At 44.5% G+C, this 24,197-nt stretch overlaps 1 protein-coding gene across 1 annotated transcript in view; it reads right to left on the bottom strand.

Moving 5' to 3' along the window:
• The window catches only part of fto (FTO alpha-ketoglutarate dependent dioxygenase), a 113,716-nt gene that overhangs the window by 38,340 nt on the left and 51,179 nt on the right, over nucleotides 1-24,197 (bottom strand). The window contains exon 8 of the mRNA XM_068730185.1: nucleotides 23,184-23,311. Within this exon, the coding sequence (XP_068586286.1) occupies nucleotides 23,184-23,311 (128 nt within the window). The remainder of the gene's footprint in view (nucleotides 1-23,183; nucleotides 23,312-24,197) is intronic.

The raw sequence follows: 24,197 nt of genomic DNA, 5'->3' as shown, positions 1-24,197 counted from the left end.
ATATATATACACACACACACACATATTCTGTATGTAACTTTACAAGGCATGTCAGCCCATACGTTGCTGCTCTGACTCACAGTCTTTGTCTTCACCAACATGAGATGAAACTAAGAACTCTAGCAGCATGCAATCCACGCGAGCTGTCAGGCCACATTTTGGCCCTGGTGTTAATCTATATATTTACAGATCTGAGTGGAACAGTGTGGCTGCACAATCAACTTTGATCAAATTCGGTTGTTAAAAAAAAAGAAAAAAGAATCATGACAGGAGGTGAAGGGAACGACAGAGTGGAAGAAAAAGAAAAGGGGAAAAAGAGAGAACGAAGGACTGTGGTTATGTTTCAAGAGGTAAACCACAGGTTGGGTCTGGTGTAGCAGGACTGATCCGTCTTTTCCCTCTGTGTGATTGGGTCTCTCATTAGGAGCCAGGCCCTGAAACCGGAGCCCAGCCTAATGCCTTGCCGTGTTTAGAGAAGCACAGAAACCATTTGGCTATAATAGCAACCTTTTCAAAAACAAACCTCTGAAATGAAAGGCGGCCAGACTTGCAAAAACCGACAGCCGATTATTTTTGAAAAGGAGGCAGGGGAGACATGACCATGAAAAATCGTAAACTGCAATTGAAAATAAAGCCAGGCGCGCTGTATATGCACCACCCACTCCTCTCTCATTTCCCTCTCCGCCTCTCTTCTTTCCACGGCTGTTCATCTGTGCATCTTCTGTGTGTTTCACTCACCTTCACCCTCGCCAAGAGACGTGTCAAAGGGTTAACTCACACACACACACACACACACACACACACACACACACACACACACACACACACACACACACACACACACACACCAGGCCTTCATTCCACACTGATGCTGTCACACGATAAGCTGCTCTCTCTGTCACTTATCAGTAATTTACTGCTACTTCTTTTTCCCCCTTTTTGCCCTGCTCTCGTTCACACAAAATGAGCTTGTTTCGCCTGAAGCCATTCAACTTGCCGTGGAAGACAAGAACGTATCCCCAACTCTTTGACTCTGACACAAGGTTTACTGACATCAACAAGCGTTACCTAGGAATTTTCCAATTGAACACAGAAATGATGAGTATTCCAAAGCACTGATGTCTCCGTGCCTCGACTTGCACCAATCACCCAAATGTAGTCTTTGTGTTAATAACCAAGGATTCTTATGGCGGACATGCCTGCTCCCATGGCTAAGGTGATAGCAAAGTCAAGGGGTAACTGGGTGTGGGGTCAGAGGTCCTGGGTGCGGACGCATCCTAATTTTAGAGCTCCAAGCTCCGGGGGACAGGTCATCAAAGAGAGAAGGCCACCCTGTTTAGAGCAGCAGCCTGGGCCTCAGGGGCCCCACCAGTGACAGCTCCCATGTCACAGCCAGCCCTGTGGAGCACAGGTAATGTACCCCGGGGGCCTGCTGAGAAATAAACAAAAAAAAAAAAACGCACCGGGACACCTGCGTCTGAAGCTGTAATTTGTCTTCTCTCATGTTCAAGGTGTTTTATGAGAGCAAAAGGACAAGGTGAAACAGCGGACAAAACATGCAAGCCCACGTACTCCTCCGGAAATCCTCCCTCTCTGTGTTTGCAAGCTGCACACAGAGCGTTCTCAAATGAGCTTGGGCACAAACAGAAAGATGTGCGGCTGCTGTGTGAGTGAGGACTTAAATAATATGAATAACTCCACTCCAAAGTTTTGGGAGGGTAAAATGTGTTATTGCACCGTCTAGCTTGAGTCACTTACAGATCCATCAACTAGTAGGCAACATAAGTAAGAGTAAAAAAGTTCACTGAAAGTACTTTTCTGTTGTTGTCTAAGTAAGTGGGTGTCTATGAGAATGTATCTGTGTGTGTGTGTGTATGGCTGGCGGTGACTGGTGATCCCTGCCTCTTCCTGTATATCTTATGCTGGGGTATTAGAGAGGGTCCCTCCCAGAGGCAGTGACTACACAGGCTCTTCTGAGAAGGCGCTCATCAACGCCCCTGCTTTCAAAGGCAGCTTTAGCCAGTGCCATTCAAAGCAATCAGCCCAGTCAGGGTCTGCCCATCCAGCCCAAATCCCTTCATGGCTATCAGAAGAACTCTGAGCTGGGCCTGCTGGGGGCAAGGCAGGGATGGGGGTGGGATTTGCTCATAAGGGATTGTGAAAAGGCCGTGACACGCGCTTATTCATGCCCCAATAACCCCCAACAAAATATATATACTGTTCATGAAATAAATTATTAAAAAAAAGATGAGAGTTAAGGGATACCCTGCTGCAGAAGTAATGGAGCCCATCTGGAATATTGCACATATTTATGTGCACAGTACGCAAACGAGCACTCATACACACGTGCATGCAGTCAAGCTGCTATCTGCCATGGTGGATGACTTAACCTCCTACATTATTCAGATGCCATAGGACATTGCTTTGGAGTTGGGGAGTGATGGCATGGCACAGGATAAGTGCCAAAGAAGTGACTACTGAGAGGCCAGCAAAGCCTATGTATGTGTCAAAGTTGGGAAATAATGCAGCTGTGGGGATGTATGTGACAGTGTTCAAAACAACAGTACACCTGGCAAATCCTTGAATGTTTTGCTCACTAATAGCGCAGAATTAATTTATACAGACACAAATTTTAGTGGAACATACTAACTCGCTCCGCAGTCTCTCCAGTAAAGTCTCTTATAGTACGAGACTCACCTCTCTGCAAATTTAATCTACAGCATCAACAGGGCATCATTCGTTCTTAAGACGGACGCACTGAGAAATAATGAAAGCAAACAGAGAAGTTAGGAAATAGTTAGTTAGAATAACATCCATTATAGTTTCAAACTACCATCTAAGGATTATGAATGTAAGCAACAATCTAAATATGGTCCCAGCTGTGATCTTTTAACTGTATTTATTATACAATATTTGATGTCTGTGAAAGAAAAATGCAACGCTCTGGATTCTGCTGTGGACTGGTTTTGGTTATACTGTATATGTGTGTGTGTGTGTGTGTGTGTGTGTGTGTGTGTGTGTGTGTGTGTGTGTGTGTGTGTGTGTGTGTGTGGAGGGGGTTCACAGGGAATAACACTGGGCAGAATGTACCCATGAGAAACAACAAAAGATGCCTCAGATTTATGTCAGCGTGCCCTCATATCTCTGCGGTTAGGGCAGAGAAGGTACAGAGTGCTGGGAAAGGGTCAGCCAATTTTAGAGATTGTCTTGTCTTCTATCTGCATCTAAATCCAGAGGCTGTCTTTGGGCAGCTGCAATGAAACACATAACAAAAGCTCTCCTTGAGAAACAACGAGGCAATCAAAACAGGCATCAGGGGCTAGATGCAGTAAATATGAGCCAGTTATTTGAAGTCTGAGGTTTTTTTTCTCCTACCAAACAAGCTCATTTACGTTTCAAGGTTTATGACAATTTCCCACGAAGGAGAAGAAAAAATAGCTGCACAAAACAATTGTTTGGGTTTTGGACCCAGATCTTGATACATTTCAAATATGTATGAAACACAAACAGATGAGAAAACACTGCTAAGCTTGAAGTTATGTAAAAACGGGAGCTGAGGGGTTTGACTGAGATGGGTTTATAACTATGAATACCACAACTGAAATTAAGCCATCAGCACACAATATTTTTTTTTCAAATAGTCAATCTGTAATTTCTTTTCTTTGTTAGACCAAAACCTGAGGTTGCAACTATAGTGTTTGTTGTCAAATATTAAGTTTGGGAAGAAAAGTACCGGACACAGTTAGCCATCATGGGATATCTCCAGTGAAACACTAGCTTTAAATCAAGAATCAATGTGCCAAAATCTAACAAAACAGTAAAATGATTCAACAGTGTACTGCTAAATTCAATATACAGTTTGTAAATCATCAACTGCCACATCCAACGGTCTTTATAATGATAAATAAAATAGTTCAGTTGGAAATGTGGGTCAAATGGTTACAGTAATAATATCCATCATTCAGGCCAGAGACAAGAAAACCTTCACATATTTCCACAAAACAGTCATGACCTGAGAGACGGTTGGAACGACGGGGATCTTGGGTGCGCTCGATGCTCTGCACAATTAGCTGCAGCTTTCCAGGGTTGATCCACCAGTATGGAACCAAGGCCCAAGCCTCATCCTGCATCTGGCAACCCACAACTCCCAGCATAATTACCCCAGCAACTGTGCTCCTCCTCCTGAGCCTTGCTAATCCGTAGAGGCCGTGGCCCTGCCGTCAGCTCCACGCGGCTGAAAGGGAGGCGAGGAGGCACAGTACTGTACCATCTACATCCTCGCTGCTATGAATCATAATGTATAAACACAGCAAAAGAACAGAGGACATCTTGACCTGAAACAGGATGAGGGACAAGGGAAAGGGCACAGAAAGGAAGGAGGTTATTGGCCCAAACTTTGAAAGCAACTATCTGCAGAGGAGTCTAAGGAGGGCTAAAATTCACCTACTGAGGGCACTGGTGCTTTCAAGCCCATGGACAGTGGGGGTATCAGGAAGGTAAAGGGCCTATTGAGTGCCGAGCTATCTTGCCCTGGCACTTAATCAAAGGGATTAAAGCTTGGGAAGCCAAGCCCACAGGTTATCCTCCAGGAAGCATACCAAGTAGTTATCAAAAACACCAAAGTTCAAAGCAGCTCAATTTTCCTATATTAGAAGTGTTTTGGTCAGAGCCCTCAGGCTTGTTTCAAGGTAAAAGAACTGTGTTAGAAATGTTTGTGCATGCATGCTTGGAAGGCATGAGGAGTGGGCGGTTGCTTGTATTTCATTGAAGACCTGAGTCCATCACGCTCAACGCAGTGTAGTCAATCAGTCCCAGACCCGGCCTCGGTCCCCAGAAAACCTGATACACAAGTGTCTCCCACAGACAGAACAGGGTGGGGCAGCGTATTTGTTACAATTAACCTAAACACTTTCGGACAGCTGTTAGAATGGTATATTATTATCTATTCGATTAGCCCGTTTACTGTTGCACAATTCCGGTAGCCTTTGTATTTAAAACAGGAGTTAGCAAGAACTCTCTTGGTTCCTACGGACTACTGCCGTATTGTAGCAGCCCAGGGAGGAAAAGGATCAGACTGGAAGTAAGAGGACTAGCTAAGCCAAGCTGTTTACACACATGCGCTATGCATTGGGGATCAGTGTGAGATTGTGAGATTTTCTTTGACATGTATAATTGGGCAAGCACAGGGTCAGTGGTTTGAAGCTTAATGTGAGGAGTATGAAAGTGAAAGCATGTGACAAAGCCCATGACTCCTCAAAAGTTGTAAAGTACTGCGGCCTTTACAGTGGCCCAGTGCAGCTCAACCAGAATCAGGATTGCATGTCCCACAAAATGCTAACTAACATTGTCAGGTTTAGTGGTTAGGGGCCCGACTAGGACGAGAGCTTCTCCTGCTGAAAACATGTGCCTTCACAGTACTCTGAGGTGTTACTCTAAAAACATGGAAAACACGTGAATGAGAAAATAAATTTCTGTTCACGAGTTGATAGCGTATAGGGATGAATATTATGCTATTGCATATGGATGCATATATAGCCTTCATTACTTTGTTTAAAAAAAGATCGGCGGATCTTGATTTCTTAACAATAACACCTTGCAGTGACTGCACCAGTCTCATGAGACTTACCTGTATGTGAATACCTATAAACACAAGTCTTGCATTTTCCCCACACTGTCGCCAAGGCTAAAGTGCAACGGCTTAACTCTATGAAAAAGAATATTTTACCCATTCGAGCTCATACAGGCCTTGTTGTGATGAAATCAGCCTGGTCACATATTTAGCAAGTTCATTATTGAAGGCTCTAACCTGCCAGGATCCGGGTATGGCTTCAATAGACAGACCCCATCTGTCTGACGTTAGGACCATTGGAAACAGATGGGCCTTTAATTGTATTTTAGTCCAAATTGTAAAATAGCTACTTGGGAACGAAGCTAAAATAACATACAAACAACAGCAACTATGATCCAGTAAGAGTACAGTAAGAGATCAAAAACATGAGGCGTACAAATTCAGCTCTGCTCTTTGAAAGAGGATCCACCCCCCACCCCCCCAAACATTACTGGCCCAGTATTGATTTACACTGCAATTTCGTATTTCTCTCCCCACGCCAGCTCCACAATCTCTGTTGAGCAGGAGGTCCAGCAAATAGCACTCATCAGATTTTTCCAAAACATAAAAGATTGATACCTTGCCTCTTTTCGGACAAAAGAATAATTGAGGAAGGGTTGAAATTGGTATTTGTAGAAAAAAAAACAAAAGTAGATCGCCAGGCCCCAGAGTTAGTTTAATAAACCATAATGGGAAATTGTTGCAGAAAGGGCACTTGCGTGATGGAGAATCTGTACCTTGTAAAAATATCCACTCTTACCCATTAGATCCTTCAAATACATTGCCGTGGTTATGAGGATTGCAACGGCATCTGGTTTGAACACGGAACAGCTACGACAGGAAAAAAAGGGGTAAATAGCTAACAATGTGATGAAAACTTTTATAATAATACTTGTTGAATCATTTTCTACCAGCTTCAGACAGTAAAAACAAAAGAGGAGACTTCCTTTGGTCCAACCATTGCCAGCAGTGCAGTGTATCGGAATAGCCTCCCTTTCCTAAACCCTGCAATTTTCAGCCATGGACGAAAGGGAAAGAACAGATAAACAGGCTTTTTTTTATATTTCAGTCCAAATCACATCAAGGTATAAACAGTGAGCCCAGAGCACATCTCCTATTCTTTTTCAAAGTAAGTCCTGCTGTTCCATTTCAAATACCTCAGGGTTATGGGTCATAATGCTGCTTTCCAGCTTCTGAACACGTTTATTCAGGCATCCTACTGTAAATAGGGGGAGATTCAACATCAAATATCTCTATTCCCCATGCTGGCCCTTTCGTCTGTTCTGAGTGGATGTGTGCTTTTGGCTAACAAAGTAATGGTTTCTCCTCTTCTCTTACCAGACTCTGAATACAAAGTGGCAAAATAATTGAAGCAAGTGTTGAATAAAGTTCTCTTTGGTGTCACGATGCATTAGGCAAGACCCGGAATAAGACTAGGAATAAAAATCAATCAACTTGGCAAAATAACCAAAACCTAAAGATAACATAAAGCCAATATATGTCAGGAAATTAGATTAGTGGTAGCTTATGTTATGGCTCACAGCTCCTCAGCCATTAAAGGGGTAATAAATGTGTTATAAAGCTCTTACAAGCCCCTAAGGCCATTAAGGCCTGAGCTGCAGAGCTGTTTACGAGATTGTTTATTACAGGCTAGGCTTATCATCATTTACCACACAGAGGTGGCTAAAATGAACTCTATAAATAGCAGATTCACTGGTGCTAAGCCAAGCTAAACAAGGACGCTACAACAGGAACATATGAATTGTCAGAAAGGCATCCAGTGGGAAGGTGAGGCAAAGAGAAGAGGAGTAGAAGAGAGCAGGAGAGGGGAGAGGGGAGAGGGGTGACGAGCAGGTGGCTTCATATTGTCTCTATCCACCACATATGTCCCGTCCACTGCTGAGCTGACAGGTAGGGACACAATGTGTTGACCCGAGGGCCTGTTAGAGACCGGCAAGTGGATAAATATAGAGCAGTGGGAAAGCATAGGTGTCTTAAATGACATGTCGAATTATCCTCATCCTCTGCAGTCTGTTCCCTCAGTCCAGAAGAGGCTTACGCGAACACAACTGCCGCCGTGCAGACGAAGCCACAGCTCTAACTGCTCACTCTTTAAAGCAAACATTGATAGCGGGCGCAATTGTGTCTATTATTGTATCTTTCATGTGCTTCGACCAGCACCCCTCCATCCTCTTCTAGCGGCCGCATGCGCAACATAAACATAAACAGCCCTATGCCTCATTTGTATTTGCAGTGAATGGAGGAGATTGCAGTTGTGTGTGTTTCATTTGCATACAAGAAAACAGTTTCAAAAGGCTTGTCTATAATGCATAAGAGCCTTTTAGGCTGTCTTTACTGCAACACTCTATTCCTCCCACTGACAATCCATGCACGGGTTTGCATCATTTTGTGAGACATGCCAGTTTTGAATTATTCAGTCACTCATCTCTGCCGCAGCACCGCATTTAACAAACACACATGCACGTTCACATATGAAAAGACGGAGCGGTCTACAAGGATACTACAACAGCACCTCAGTCAGTCCCTTTGGAGAGGTGGGAATCCTATTACCTAGCTGTCAGAACCTGTCGGACGCATTTCCCTATGCCAGGCCCCCTTTGTTAGAGGGGAATACGATGTACACCAGCAGTCCATTTAGAGGCTGCCTGCTCTGTGTGCTTTAATGGGCCTTGGGCCTTGAGCGTCATGAGCAGAAGAAAACACAGTTCAATTTCCCCCTCACAAGTGCATAAAACAAGCACCTCCACTGTACCAGCCCCATGCATAATTCACTGTCGGTGATGTGTGTCTTAAACGCTGCTGAAATATACATGGCGGCATATGCAAATTTGGCAGTGCTCTCACATGCTGTACTTGCTAAACAGACAACAAGAGAATAGCATGCCACGCAGGCTGCCCCTACTGGACACAGACAGTGTGTAGTACAGTATGTCATGTTATGTGTGCGTGTTGAGGGAGTGTTAGCTGTACATAATAGGTCTTGAATGTGTAGAGAAACGTGCGACGGTCCATGCTGTACCTTTAAATGTCCTCCAAGCCAACCAAGAGGGATTTAAATCATCGGTAGGGATTTACACACTGAAGTGGAAAACACCGAAGTAGCATCTGTGAAGCTGTATATAGGTTGCTGAAGGTTTCTGGACGAACGTTGTGAAGCTATTGCGTGGCTTTACCGCTTGTAGCCAACTTGGCATATACTGGAGCCAGCAAATCCAAAGTTGTTCAGTAAAACAAGGATTGTTGAAATTGCTACCAAGTTAGGGGTATAATTAACTATCAAGACCAAGAAATATTCATTTCATTCTATTTTGAGGAAGCCATTGACAGATTTTGAAAGGAATCCTGTGGTTATTAGAGGAACTACAGCTTAAGACTCTAGACTACAGCTTGGATTTTCACTGTCTGTGCACCAGCATGTGTGTGTGTGTGTGTGTGTGTGTCTGTGAGGTTGTCTGTGATCTTTGTGAAGGGATGTTGATGAGGGAGGAGGAGAGGGCAGACTGGTGGTGTCAGATTTTATAAATGAGGGAGGAAATGTCTTTATCCCAGGTTTGGACACCCCCACCACTTTCCTTACCAATCCCTCCCGGTGTGTGTGTTTGTGTGTGTGTGCATGGTTTGGACCAGGCGCTGGCTCAGTCCGATTCCCAGCAGTGTATCTTTAACAGGGCCTTCCCGCCGGGCTGCCAGCCTGTTCCCCCCCCTGATGGGACAACAGCCCAGCTGACGCCCCCGCAGCCCTGCCAACACGACCCACACCTTCGACACACAATCTGCTGCCCTGATCCTGATGGAGGGAGGGTGGGGAGTGATTAAGAAGAGAAGAGAGCAGAGACAATAAGGAAGAAAAACGAGAGAAACAAAAGATGTCCCACTATCTCGAACAAAGCAGTTTAAGTGCAAATTATCGCTAAAATGAGGGGTAAACATATGATAAAAGGGTTTTATTGTGCATTCTGCTGGACTTGTGATCATAGGGTGCTCAAGTTTATCCCAGCACACATTAGGTAATCATGGGGTATACTCTAGCCTGGTTGTTGGTCTTTCACAGTGCTAACACATTTTTTGGGGGGGTTTTAGTAAAACCCACGTAAACATCGGGAAAACATACAAAGTCCACACAGACAACAGAGCAAACCACAGAGCCACCATGCTGCCCAGGTTAAAACATGCACAGATATATTAAACTTAGGTTATGTCTGTGTGTGTGTGTGTGTGTGTGTGTGTAGCGAGGAATTTTAATCAAACAGTATTCCATAGAAACGTACAGGGCAGCTATACTAAGGCAGTAAAAAAAGGTATCCAGTTTCATATATAAAGTAAATGAAGGCAATAACGAAATGTTTTAAAACTTATAAAATAATGCAATATCTGACCAAACAAAGAGAGCCTGCAATAGAGAGGGAAGTTGCAGGCGTGTAGTCATTAAACTTGAACTTGACATTCACCGAGCTGCTAATGTGCTGTGGATATGCTTTGATTTGACATTTATATTGCAACGGCTTAAGATTTTTATAAGCAATATTTTTAAGCAATATTTCTTTTTATATCTTTTTTACAATTTCTTATAAGTTTATTTCATGACTCCTACTTCAACCTTTGTATAAATGAAGACAATTATTGCAATTTTAGCAACACACATCACTTTCTTTTCTGGAATCCCACTGCCGAACTGTACATTTTTAAGTTATCCTTCTTTCCCAGAATGCACCAAGAAGGCAGACCCAGTCACTGATTGCACACGCAGTTGCTGCTTTGCTAAATCAGACTCAACTGTCATGCATATTGCAAGCACAAAAAGAATGAAAAGTGCAGCGCGTATTTTTGTTTGTGCCGTCAACATACGTACCAGCAGTGCTGGCCCTCGGTGCACATGTGCAGCTGCCAGAGCTGTGGTGTCACCGGTGTTCACTGGTGTTGAACAGTGTGTTAACAGGATGTGTAATGTGGTGTGCTGGTCCTGTGCTGCAGCCAGGGCTGGGTGGCAGCAGCACTGTAGGCTACAGTAGGGCGGTTATCATGAAGCAGTTATGTAGCTGCTCTGCTGGGCCAGTCTAATTACAGGAGAACAGCGTGCACCAGTCTGGGCCTCCAAATGGCACCATATGTTTTCCCAGACTAACCGGCTGAATAAATGCCATTTACTCATTCAGGATGCACTGGGCTCTGTGTCTGGGAATCAGTCACTCACACTCATATAAAACCATTCACACCCCCCAAACACCCTACCGCCTACCCCTCCCATATAAAACTCAGCTGTCTGTGATTTACCCTGCTCACCCCACCGTGTATCCTCACACAGCTTCCTGTTCGGTTTAACCATTTACAACTCCTATTGTAAGTTGCTCTATGTCTCTCTAACACGCACGGACTCGCATAATAAGGCTGGAATCAGTTAAGTTAACTGACGGGATTTGGTTAATCAGAAACAGTGTTTCCAAAAAGCCAGGGTGTGGTCGGGTCCATCTGTCTTTTCTGCGGTGACATGTTGTGAGCGACCCGTGCAGCGAACACGATCGGTAGCTTGACAAAGGTCACCACTGGTGAAGTGGTGATGGAGTCAGTGACCCAAGAGGAAGAAGAAAAGAAAAAAAAAGTAGAAAAATATAGTCAATTGGAGTTGTTTGCCTTTTCGGTCTTTCAAACATGATATTTCAACTTAGGTTACATCTGGTGTCTGGGTGCAGTCTGGCTGTTAGCTGCTTGTGCTACTGATACTGGGTTTTAACAGCCAATACAAGTACTGTACCTCAGAAACAGTATTCAGTCAGTGCTTCTCAAACTTATGCTCATATAAAATGAAGCTAAAGGAACTTTATGTGAACAGTACAAGCAAGGAGTGAAACTTTCTCAGTAAAATTAAATGTCAGAACAGGGAAAATTAAAAAAAAAAATACATTGTGTGTAGCTGTTTTTCTTCCTTTCGTCTTCCTTGTTAATCATGTCACAACCCCCACCCGAGTTAGGTAGCTGTGACTGATTATGGGACAATAATACAATTTAATAAGGTTCTGATACAAGTTAGCATTAATGCCTTTTTCATTTGGCTTTGATTCGAACATGGAGTATTTCCCCACCAACCCTCGCTAGCGAAATTACAATCAGTGTCAATGATAACAAGAGCATAATTCTTTGTCGTGGAAAAAAAGCTGACAACATTTGTATCATGACCTCTTTTTTTGGGGAAAGCTCCCTGTATCATCACGAGATAGACCTATCACACATCATCAGTCTGTTAATGAGAAGAGCCTAGGCCGAGGCGCTCACAGATGCCTATCGAGGGCAGAAAACAAAAAGAGAATGTAAGTAAATATGGACTGTAATTAGTATGACAAGGTTGAAAAAACAGATAACACACCGCAGCAGCCCGAAGGCCTTCTCTTTTTTTCCATAAAAGCGCAAGCACGTGTACGCAAACATGCACAGGACACACACAGGCCCTTCACTGTACGCTCACACACACACACAGACACACACACACACACTGGGAACAAATCAAATGTTTTAATCAGCTTGCTACAGCACATAATGAGGATCCACTAAGCCCCAGCTATCAGCTGCCATCGGCCACTTACTTGTGCCTTCAAAGAGCTGATTTTTCACTTCTTCTACAACCAGCTTAACACATTAGCTATCGAGACTGAACACAGTCTGTGGATGTGCAATAAAACCTGAAAAGTGTAAGTGATGTTTCAGCAAGTGATATGTATGCAGTACAGCAAGGAAGCAATTATGTGCAAATGGAGAAGGCCTATGGGGGAAATCGCTGGGTAGCTGAATACTGTACATTCTATTTGGAACTACTGTGATTTGCAGCATGGGTTGTATAAGGTCTTGGCTGGAGATCACATGAAAGCATATGATACGCCACGCCGCAGCTCATAAACCTGACTATACGTACAATGACCATGGATTCCATGCATAACGCGACTCACTCCTATGCACTAAGAAGATACCGTATCAGATTTATCTCTCGCCTTGAGTGCACACACCTTGTGATGCAGCACGGTGTGCACCTGGCCACCTAGCCACACCTGCACAGCACAAGGCAATCACATGAATCAGTCAAGTCGGTTACAGCCAAACTAGTTTCCACAGAACTCATGACATGTCAGAATTCTTACTCAACCATCCAGGTGTGTGTGGGTGTGTGTGTGTGTGTGTGTGTGTGTGTGGGTGTGTGTGTGGGTGTGTGTGTGTGTGTGAGAGAGAGAGAGCGGTGTAAATGTAGAGATGCACAGAATGTGTGCAGGTGGGCCTCCTGGTGCAGTTCGTGGCCTCCTGGCATAGCTCTGACCTCTGTGAGGTGGGCTTACAGCTCCAGCCCTCCAGCTGGAGAAGTGATGACCTGAGAAGTGAACGAACAGAGAGACTCGTCCTCCTGTCCTTGTCTCTTTCCTGCCTGCCTGCTGCAGTGTGTCCTGACTGGGGGACATGCAGAGGTGGGATATCAGGCTGGATGACTCTGTGTCCTCCTTTAAGTCACTGCTTGAAACTTAATTTCTTAGCTGGATCTTCTTACTCATTTAAGCTTTTTATCAGCTCTTTTTTTGATATATTGTCTTTTATTTTCTTCTTTACCATGTATGATATACAAATGTATAAATGTTTGTATTTGCTGGAGTAACGTGGAAATACTGGAAAACTGTCTTTATGTATGTAAAGATAGATGTGGGATTATTTTTTTTATTTTTTTCTGTTTGTATGATATCTTTGCAAACTTTATAAATTTTATTATGGATGTGATTCTCACAAGTTCACAAATTCAAACAAACAGTGGAGTGTATGAACTACTAATTTCTCTCCTGAAGGTTAACATCAGAGTAAAAAAAATATTTTTTTAAGTTTAAATTTAGGTTGACCAAAATTGATTGAATGGGCTGTCCCATCTGTGCCAGGGGTTGCTTTACATGTCAAACCTAAAGCAAGCTAACTCGGGCCTCTGTAGCAACATCCGCCGCAGCCTGCTGTAAAATAAATGATGTTGTTAGCTGCAGTCTCGCAGGTGAAATGTGCTGCTGCTACAATTATTCTAATGCCAGCATGCCAGAATGCCAGTGCAACCAAACGCTGCTGTCAACCCAGGGGTTTAATTAGTTTGGCACGTGTGCCACTTATAATCACCTGCCATTACCAGTTCTGGCTGCATCTGCTTACACGTCTGTCAGTGCCGGGCAGGCTGTGTATGTGTGTATAGGTTTCTGGGTGTGTCGGACACCAGGTTGGTGAGTGTCTATTTTGGCAACACAACGCAGACATCATCCAATGTGAAATCTAGACACAAAGGGTTCATTGGCAAAGTTCTCGACAATGGCGTTATATATATTTACATACGCATATTCATGGAGACAGAAATAAATCAAACGCAGGTCCCCCCTTTTGAGCGTGTATTCAAAGTAGCTGTCGATTACAGCCAGAACAATTGTATTAGTGATACAGACTTGTCAGCAGTCCGTCTGTACAGGTGCATTGTGAGAGCAGAGGGGAGCAGGGCTTCGTAGTGTCAAACTGCATTGAGAATAGAGCTACACCTCAGGCTGAATACATCACATTGTGATTTCATGAGAGCTGGAAGAGGTGGAAGAAGAAAAAAATAAAAAAACTTCAGGGCAGCTAGTGAATCTCGACCCAAAACATGAGAAATGGAAGTTAAAAGTGAATCGTTCACTCCCCCTGGCGTAGCAGTGGCTACCTCTGGGGCTGTGATAGGAGGAGGAGGAGGAGGAGGAACAGGAGGAGAAGAGGAGCCCCCTGGCTCTCACAGTCATGTGACAACTGAGCTCAATAGCTGAAGGATGGACCTCAGGCTGTGTATTTAGCTATCAGGTCATGAGCTCAAGTGTGTGTGTGTGTGTGTGTGTGTGTGTGTGTGTGTGTGTGTGTGTGTGTGTGTGTGTGTGTGTACATGTGGCTCCATACATTTGTGTGTACTGTAGGTGTGTGTGCAGCACAACACATTCACACTTCCCCACTGACAAAACAGCAGCTCCGTTCTCCAGATTCACCTATGTCTGCCGCAATACAATAGCTCCAACTGTCCCTATTCTTTGCCGGAAGTTCCCATTTAGCACTAAAACAAGGCTCCAATATTGTGCCGCCTCAAAAACATCTGTCGGGGACTTGTGTGGCTACACTAATTACAAATATCTGCAGTAATCCGGCGCCGATAAGAGAGTCATTACTCCACCAGACATTTATCACTATGGGATTGATGACCCATTTCAGAGGCTGCCTTTGTACACGGAAGTGAAATCGCTGATATCCCTTTTATCCTACATCGCTGCTGAAGCCATCCATTCGTCAGGAGGCAAGCTAGTTAGAATTGTAATTAACAGCTATGGACTTTGGCCCTAATAGAATTTTTGCAGGGAATTGCAGATTGACGGAAGAAGGGAAAAGGGGGGAGTTATTCTGTGTTTTTCTTTTCTTACTAATTGCCACTTGGAGTGTCTGTCTGTCGAGGAGAGTTGCTCTGCGCTCTGTCAAGAAAGTGCCACAGCAGCACTCCAGTTTCTCCAAATGCAGAACTTCTGTACATTTGTAAATATGTAAGCATAGCCATTAAGAGATGTGCCTGCACAGGCACATTGCCTCCATGCAATAATCTGTCAGAGACACAAACGCACACTCATAGGTCAAACATAAAATATGCACTTCCCTGCTCGAATACATAACTTATGGGGTTCCTTTGACTCTTTTTCATTCTCAAACACGCTCGTACTCCCACCCACCCACCCACACAGACACACACACATACACAGAGTGGAGCAGCAGATGATCACAGTAGGTAAGGACTAAAGGTCTGGCCACCTGCCGGCCACGTCCCGTCTCTGTAGCGGTAATGAACAGAGACAGCTTGGGGACCGCCCTGCGAGCTCGTCCCCCCCTCCCAGTCTCCCTGCTTCAGGGGCAGAGCTGGGGGCCCTGGGGTGACAGCGACGCCAGAGATGTTCCACACACTGACAGGCAGGTCTTACCTGGCCAACCCTCTGTGCACACTGGCCCAGCAACACACACAGGAACACGCACATGCACACAGGGACAAATGTGGGGATACACAAAGACCTGCATGAGTGAGTGCCGTGTACACGTGCACACTTTAACTGTTCACATGTGTTCACGTGCCTACGCATATGCACAAACTGAAGAACACACACACATACACACACACACACACACACACACACACACACACACACACACACACACACACACACACACACACACACACACACACACACACACACACACACACAAACGCTGACCCGGTGTAATTCCTCCAGCACACGGCTGGTGACAGGAGCAGCTGCGGCCGCTACGGCAGACAGATGAAATTTTCATAACTATCTCCTCCAACTTCCATCCTCACCTTCAGGATAATTTATGACCCGCCTGCCAGCCTTGAAGAGACAATATGCTTGATATGAAATGAAGTGTTCCAGCGGTGTAGGTTATAATTAACAGAGGACGGGAGAAAGATGTGCATATATATATATATAGAGGGGAAGGGGTGGAGGTGTTTGAAGGAGGGGAGAGCCCAGGTGTGGTGGTTGTGGTAGATGAGGTGGAGAAAACGGGAAAGGACGGAGCATGTGGTGTGCATGCATGTAAAATGTGCATGTGTGTCTGGGTTTAAAGACGGCATACATTCCTTCAGGTAGTTCTGTGATATAGACATTAACGACCCGAACCCAGCACAGAAATGTCCAACCTCCAAGTGGCCGTAAAAAAATCATACACAAAACACAACTTTAAAAGCATCTGATACGCACATTGTTTGTATGTTTACTGACACTTATGCATAATTACTGTCATCATTTTCTGTCATGGTTCTAATTGCTCATCTAAATAGCTCACTTACCTTTCACAAACAGTTATTCACATGTACACTACTCCAGTGTAGAAATCTTAAGTTGGTACCGTTTCAACTTGGTCCTCAAATGAGGACTGCTATCCCACCAAGAACAAACAGGATTTACTTGAGGTAAACAAGATGTTTTTGGTGAGCACACCCTCCACCGGGCCAAAATGGTAAGTCCTTGCCGCTTGTTTCACATGCCTGCCACACATCCTCACCCAATCATGCTCTATCAGCTCTCTGGGATTTTGGGTTTGACCAGAAAGAATGTCCTTGGTTTTTGTGATTACCAGTAAAACAGGCCCAAACCCTAACCCTCCCCCTCTCTCCTTACCACTTCGTCTTTTCCAAACACAAATCTTGTTTCCATATTAAAAAAGGCAGCATTTAATGGGCAACTGTCTCTGCAACAAGTGTGTTTAAATGTCTGTGGGACTTTTAATGACATTTTTAACTCTCTCTTTCTCCCTTTCTGTGCCACATTGCATTGCCAAGCTCTTACTCTGAAATGCATAATTATGAAATGACTGTTTTCATTAAAACCTGCGAGCAATTTAATGCAGTTGTGACTCAGTCATGGATAAGCAGAGAAAATCAACAGAAAAAAAAGAGAGCGTGATACTGAACCCTGCCAGTTGCAAGCCTTCCATTCCCACACTTAACCACAAAACGAGAGAAAGCATGTACCTCAATGGCCAATTACTGACTTGTTTGAGAACAAGGCAAGACAGAGATAAGTATATATTTACATGGGTAGAACTTGTTTGTACAGTAAGTAGAAGGTAAAGAAACAGCATTGCCAGTCATCTTATTCAAGGTGCATTCCTGCAAGAATAAGAGATACTCTGGAGTAGTTTCCAGCCTGGGAGATATCTACGACGGGAGTCCAACGGCTACAGCAACAGCAGCTGTGAGGTTCTGCTGAGGTCAGGACATGTCATGCACAACTGACTGATTGCTAAACAAGGGCGGGTGCATGGGAGAAGAATTCATAATTTACAATCAAGCACACACAAACACACACCTCAAAGACACACAGGCCACAGGCAATCTCGTGGCACGCATGTAACCGGTCTAAGGGACCACACAGACATGTTTTAGATAAAGACAGACAAATTAGACAACAGCGTCTTCGGCTAACCACTGCGCTTGCTCTAATTACAGGCTGGTCGGTGATGAAAGAGACAGATGACATGTACTTATTTGTTTTCTCCTCCAGCGCCCTGAACCAAGTAAACACAGCAATGCCAATGACGGCAAAAGTAGGTGGTACAAAAGAAACAACCACACAGATAAAGAGCATGGTTGTTGGATGGCAGTTCCACCCGCCACACACAGGTGTGTGTCCACCGTTGCAGCGAGCAAGCCCTGGAGGTAAAGAGAAACAATGGTGCAGTCAGCAAAACTTTTGGCTGGCAAATCATTCCAAGGAAAACAGACTGAGCTCGCACTGTCTCTTCTGCTAAACAAAGTGATGTGGAGGCAAATGCGGGGCTGCTGGGTGGGAGATCTGATTAACATGTCACCTCGGGTTGCAACTTACATCACACAGGCCTGATTGACAACGTGCCCGGACCGACCGGCCGCCATCCAGAACTTTGGTTTATGACACCATTTTGAACACCACCACCACCCTTGCTAATTAAACCTACTTATTGACAGCTTGATGCCAGCTTCAAATGCCGCACAAACCCTATTCCCCAAACGCATCCATGTCAGATTCCTTAATGCTGAAAGAAAGTCATGGAAGGACACGTTGTCCCCAACCAATCAATTGTGCAATGACAGCTGAACAGATGACGGCTTTGCTAGAGGTCTATGGGAACCTGTGCCCAGCAAACCCTTGAGTGTATAAAGAGAGTGAGTCGTAAATGGCATGAAAGTAATCCCTGCAGTATGGCGTCTCCATTTCTAGGGTTTTAAGGAGGTCATTGGCCACATTAGACAAGGCTGTGGTCTGTCCATTTTTATTGTGGACACGACATTGACAATCTTCCCAACTCCCATCTGGGACAGGGGACCTCCATTGTCTTCTAACTCCCGGTCCCACCCCAGTGCAGGATTCTGGGCGGGGTCCGTCAGGGACAACACAAAAGAAATGTCACCACTCCTGGAATGAAATGCCTGCCAACGAGGGTCTCTCTCCTCCTTTTTCTCTGTCTCTATGCGCCTCCACGGGGGTGCAACTGGTAGCCGACATCACTGGTGGGGTCATCCCCGGCTGGGCACAGCTTCAACGTCAGGTCTCTGGCCCCCGCTGGCCCCCGGTGACCCTTGGTTTTGATGACAGACTGGGCCTTTTGTGAAGCATCGCCCTGTCCAGGTGAGGACAAGAGAGGATGACAATGGCAGGAAACATAAAGCCGATGGAGGCTGTGAGACGGCCCTACAGGTCATGGGTCAAGCTGGACAGCTGAGTGATGAGTGCAGCTGTGGACACGTGGACCTCCTTCTCTGTCCTTTAGCTCTGCCTGCCATGTCAGCTGATGTTGCCTTTGTGGTGGGATAAAGACCTCACTAACTCTCAACAAGTTGGAGAAAAGTAATAAACACAGGCGACAGATGTACTACCCCACAGATTCAGAATGTACAGCTATTATAGTGACACCCTAACCTGTGTGGTGTGGGTCAACTCCTTGTCTTCTCAAAGGGAGACAGAAATTGAATTAGATAATAGAAAGGTATTTGCCTATGATAAAAAAAATGTAATAGTTGTCATTTTAATTAGAACATTTGAGTTCTTAAAATAATCCAAAATAACCTAAATTAAAAAAAATATGGAAATAAATTGAACTAGATGCTCTCTCGTGGATACATACCTTTTACTGTAGTTAACATTTGCATTATTAAAAGAAACATAGCGAGAGAAAGCGCCCTCACATAAGTGTATCTGTTCTTCCATCCCTGGCTGCCACTGCTGCAGAATTTGCTGCCTCTTTCTTGTCACTTGGTATAAACTCAAAATGCAGAAACAAATGAAATTGACTATTTTAAACCCTTGAATTGGATTGCCACCAAAGCCTATTAAACAAAGAAGGCCTAAATGTCTCCAAACTACAGCGACTCACTCATCCTGAGCGGTCCAACTGTTTCCGATGCCAAAGGTCAATGGCTGCCCACTCTCCTCCCGGCCCACACTGAGAGATGGGAGAACAGGGTTTGCCAAGTCATGCACAAACCCTGCTCTGGGTCATAAACACCTCCGCCTGTCTCCCCTCTTCTTTTCTCCTCCACAGAGGTGAGTTGGGCTTGCTCTCTGTTAATGTTTCACTACAGGCCTGCTTGCTTTTACACTGGCGCGCTGCAGAACAGAGGAGGGGAATGAAAGACGGGTAGTAAAGGACGAGAGTGGATAAAAGAGCAAGAAGAAAAAGCCATAGAGAGGGCCAGATGGGCACCTTCACAGTCCATTTATCAAACCCAATGTGGCCCTCCCCTCCCCTCCCCGCTGCTCTCATGTCCTAAACCCCCATGTAATTCTGTAATGATTTTCATTATCATATAATGACCTTACAAAGCCTACAGCAGTTTGCATGGTCAGTACAAAACTCGCAGCTGTTCCCTTCAGTGTTTGCTCGCCGGCTGTGACAAACCTCTTTTATGGTTTTTCTGTTGGTCAGAGCGTTGACCTCGAAGCACTGGAAGATCAACATGAGGTCACCTCGTCCAAGGAGGTTCAACGGTAGCCATACTGTAATCAGACAGCTTCAAGATAGCATCCCATGGAATATCCACTGGAAGTAAGTTCAAATGTAGCACTTTTGAAAACAAAATAGGAAATACTTTGCTGTGTACATACTTCCAGTGTGTCAGACTGAGTATTCTTCTCGACCAGTATTTGCGTAGATGTTAAACAAAAACCCAATAACTCCCTTATTAAGTGTTTTGACTCTATACTTCTGGTGCCATTGAGATGTGCCATTTTCTACCCTAATATGTTCCCGGGAGGTAGTGCCTTGCTCGTCAATTTGCACTTCCTGTGTGGCATACTCAACTGCTCTACAGTCACCCACCCACATAATAATCCATCTATTTCTAGGGCACTCACGGGGCATTTACCAAAGGGACACGGAGGGCAGCATCTATCAAAGAATTCACCATGTGCATCGGGAAAACCCAGTTACCAGAAAAGCTCATAAGAATAAAAAAGCTCTCATAACTTCGTTGGCTCAGAGTGAATGAATGGACTGCTTCTGCTAGCGGGGCAAGCTGAGGCATCACTCACTGTGAGTGCCTATAAGTCACTCATGAAGAACCACTGGTCACCAGGTCCAATTTCTCTTTCTTTGCTTCTTGGTAGTGCTAAAAATGCCCCGGAGGCAGAAAACGGCAGCGGGCAGGCCCACGTTGCAGCGAGCGCTGCTTTAACTGGTGTTTAAGAAACAAAAGTCAGCGAGAAACTTAATCAATCAGCGGTGGTTGTTTATGTTTATGTGCCTCTAGCAAGAGTCATCAATCATCCGTTGTTATTTTTTTTTCCATCCTTTTGGAAGTATTATGACTATGGAAACAAAAGGCAGTATTATAATAAAAGCCTGCCTGTTGCATATTGTGTGAAAACCTAATTTGGACACCCAATATAAAGAAAGCAGCAAAAAGAATCAGCTAATTAATTTCAAAAGGACTCTTGTGGTGAGTGCTTTTATGAAAATAAATGAAGATTTAAAAACATCTGACTGAAGCAGACTAATTCCCTCACTGTGTGTCTGATTCTGTAATATACCGTATCTGTAATTAAATACAACGACTTTTCTTCTAAGTAGTATGCATAAAGAAATACAAACTTTTTCTTGTTTTAGCATCTCGAATCTCTAATCAGTACCAGCGCGTCCCACTTAACATTGCACATAGCCATGTGTTTAGTTTTGCGTAAATGAGATCTGTTGACAGCCACTTGACAGGATGGCCCCTGGCTTTTTTTTTTTATAAGTGGGGGCAATGGGGGTTAGGGATAGACATTTAATGTGTGTAAAGGGGAGAGGAGGTATCAGGAGCAGCTGGAGTTCAAACATATTGTGTGGGACGCTTGCCCTCCTCCAAAACTAATCTAATCAGTCTTTCACTGCTGATAGAGTAAACGTCTGTCTGCCCCGCCGACAAGGACGGAGCATTTCCTGTCCTGGTCTGTGATACTGGTTGTCAGGATCTTAAGGTGGGCTGAGCTAAGTCTAGGGGTTCAGACATGGTTAAGAGGTGGTAACATTGCATTGTGGGTGGTGGGGGAACCGGGATGGCTGGGGACAGCGCTGATGTTAGGTTGGGGGGTGGGTGTGGCGACATGGTTTCTAGCTTTCAGCACCTGCAGCTGGAATGCACTATCAGAGCCGGCCCTACATCAGAGTTGTGAGGCCGTGGGCGTCGACACAGCAAAGCAAGGTGTGTGGAAACAGCCTGTTTACAAGGCTCATCTGGATGGGGCAGAGCTAAAGGGTCAACTAAGGGGGACAACTCAAAACAGAGGGGCGCCGTGAGGGCAGCAACACTGCAGGAAGCTGACATACATCTTTCAAAAGAAAAGATGTTGCTTTCAGGAATTTCTAGTCTGTGGATACTGCCCCTGGCACTTTTGCTTTCTTTAGGCTCTGGATCATGTCTGGTCCTAAGTGTGTGTATGTGTGTGTGCGTGACACTGAGGTCAAAACCATTGATAGAGACAATAAGCAGTGAAACATATGTGGAGATGCAGATCTAGTATATACATGCATGCCAGTGTTTGTGTGTGTCCTTGCTCGTGCTGAGGGGGGGGGGGAGTGACTGAGAGAATGAACAGCTAAAATAACACTGTGTGTGTGTGTGTGTGTGTGTGTGTGTGTGTGTGTGTGTGTGTGTGTGTGTGTGTGTGTGTGTGAGGCCCTGCTTTATCAGAATGAATGGCCAGTGTTCTAATCCTTGAGCTCTCTGCCCTTATCTTGGAGGAAGGAAGTGACTGGGCTTATCCAAGACACACGTGTCGTTGCGATAGCTGTTATAGCTGCCAGACCCAAGCACCACAAACAAACACCAACCACACCACTGAACATCTGTGGAGTTCACATCGCCTCTGAATGAAAGTAGGACCGAGGTGTTGATTTATGATTGTTTTGCTTGACGATGTGATCACAATTGTTGACCCTACTAAGTCCTTACTGAGGCTCTCACTTGCTATCATGCTAATAGCTCTGGCTGTAACCTCTACTTGTGCCTCAAAGTTTTGTAGAAGTTTTGGGATTCACTAAATATTTGCCTCTGTTGCTTATTGGTAATGGTACTCATGTGTATTCACATCCTGGGTATTGACCCTTGACCCAAATGTTTCGCAGGTGTTATTTATTGTTTGTGAGCCTGTTGTAGGCCCATAGTTTCATGAACTGAGTAGGTTAAAATTCACCATTAGTTTTAATGGTGTCATGAACAACATGTTCACAATTTGTGCAATTTCTGGCACATTTACCTTGTTTTGGGGATATGAAGGCTACTAAAATAGAAACATACAATTTTCTCAGCACCCCGCTGCAAAATATATGAATTCAGTATAAAGTTCTAAATATTAAGCAGAATAGCTCATTTGCAAATAGAGTTTGGAGTAATCTTCTTATTTGTGGGTGATGGTGTTCCCATTACGAATATGAGAGAGTGTCCGACTTTACCTGTCTCACACATCAGATGTATTTTTCGAGGACCCATGGAAAGAACAAAGTTAGTAGTACATTGTGTTACCTGTCTCTCCATGTCTGTCTTTGCTGGTGTCTGTCCGTCAAGGCAGACAGCAGGGTTTCTGCCATCTCCCTCCTTCCCTCTCCTTCCTGACCCTCCTCCTCCTCCACTGTATCCAGGAAGAGCATAGTCTGAAATAGAAAAGTAGAACATAGCTGCATCAAGTCGACCTAAAAGAGCATATGAGCAAACAAAAGTATGTGGTTGAGAAAGAAACACCATTCCAAAATAACTCAACCCCATCATTTATTGTAATTTCCATTTTCCATACAGAAAGTTGTCTTCATAAAGCGGAAACTACGATGACATTGGTGGGTTTACAACTATTTGGTTCTATTTAAATTCCCCTAAATATTAAACTCCATGAAATAGAGTTGAAAGACTACCTGAAGCAATTCCCTCCATCATTGAGCTTCCTCAGTTTAGAAATTACGCAGCTCTGAGCCAAAACTCCATTATAACGTCCCTGGGACGGCGACATGCAGTAAGTCTAGTATAAAGTCAGTTTCACATCAGAGGATGGGCAAATTACACCCAATATTAGAGTGTGAGTCAATTAATCACGTCCTGCACAGCACAGTGTAATGTGTGAGTATCCCCCTGTTGAACATGAATTACAGGCCGGCTTAAAGTGTGACGTGGCACATCATTGCTAATCTGAGACATCCTGGCAAACCTTCGCCTCCAAGTCCTCCGCAGCCTCTAAGCTGGTTGAGAGGGAGTCAAATGAAAAAGGATCTGGCAGCCCAAATTAAATGCAGTGCTGTCAGCCGCACTCAAATCCCTCTTTCTCCCTCTTCTTTTCTACCCTTCACAGACTCTCTCCCTCTCTGAATATCCTTAAATGTCTCCCCCTCCTCCTGCTCCCAGCCTCTGAGAAGTGATGGATCTGTAACTCTGACTGACTCTGACGCCTTGTTAAGAACAGTCTCTTCCTGTCACATCCACCAGTAAAGCACGTTCATTTCTTCCCATTAACAGTCACTCGCTTCCCCAGTCATCCAGCCCTCTTTTAAA

This window comes from Cebidichthys violaceus, unplaced genomic scaffold (genome assembly GCF_023349555.1).
Source record: "Cebidichthys violaceus isolate CVI_PGR_0920_01 unplaced genomic scaffold, fCebVio1.0.p SCAF_5, whole genome shotgun sequence".
NCBI lineage: Eukaryota > Metazoa > Chordata > Actinopteri > Perciformes > Stichaeidae > Cebidichthys > Cebidichthys violaceus.
This window is presented reverse-complemented; position numbering and strand designations above follow the sequence as displayed.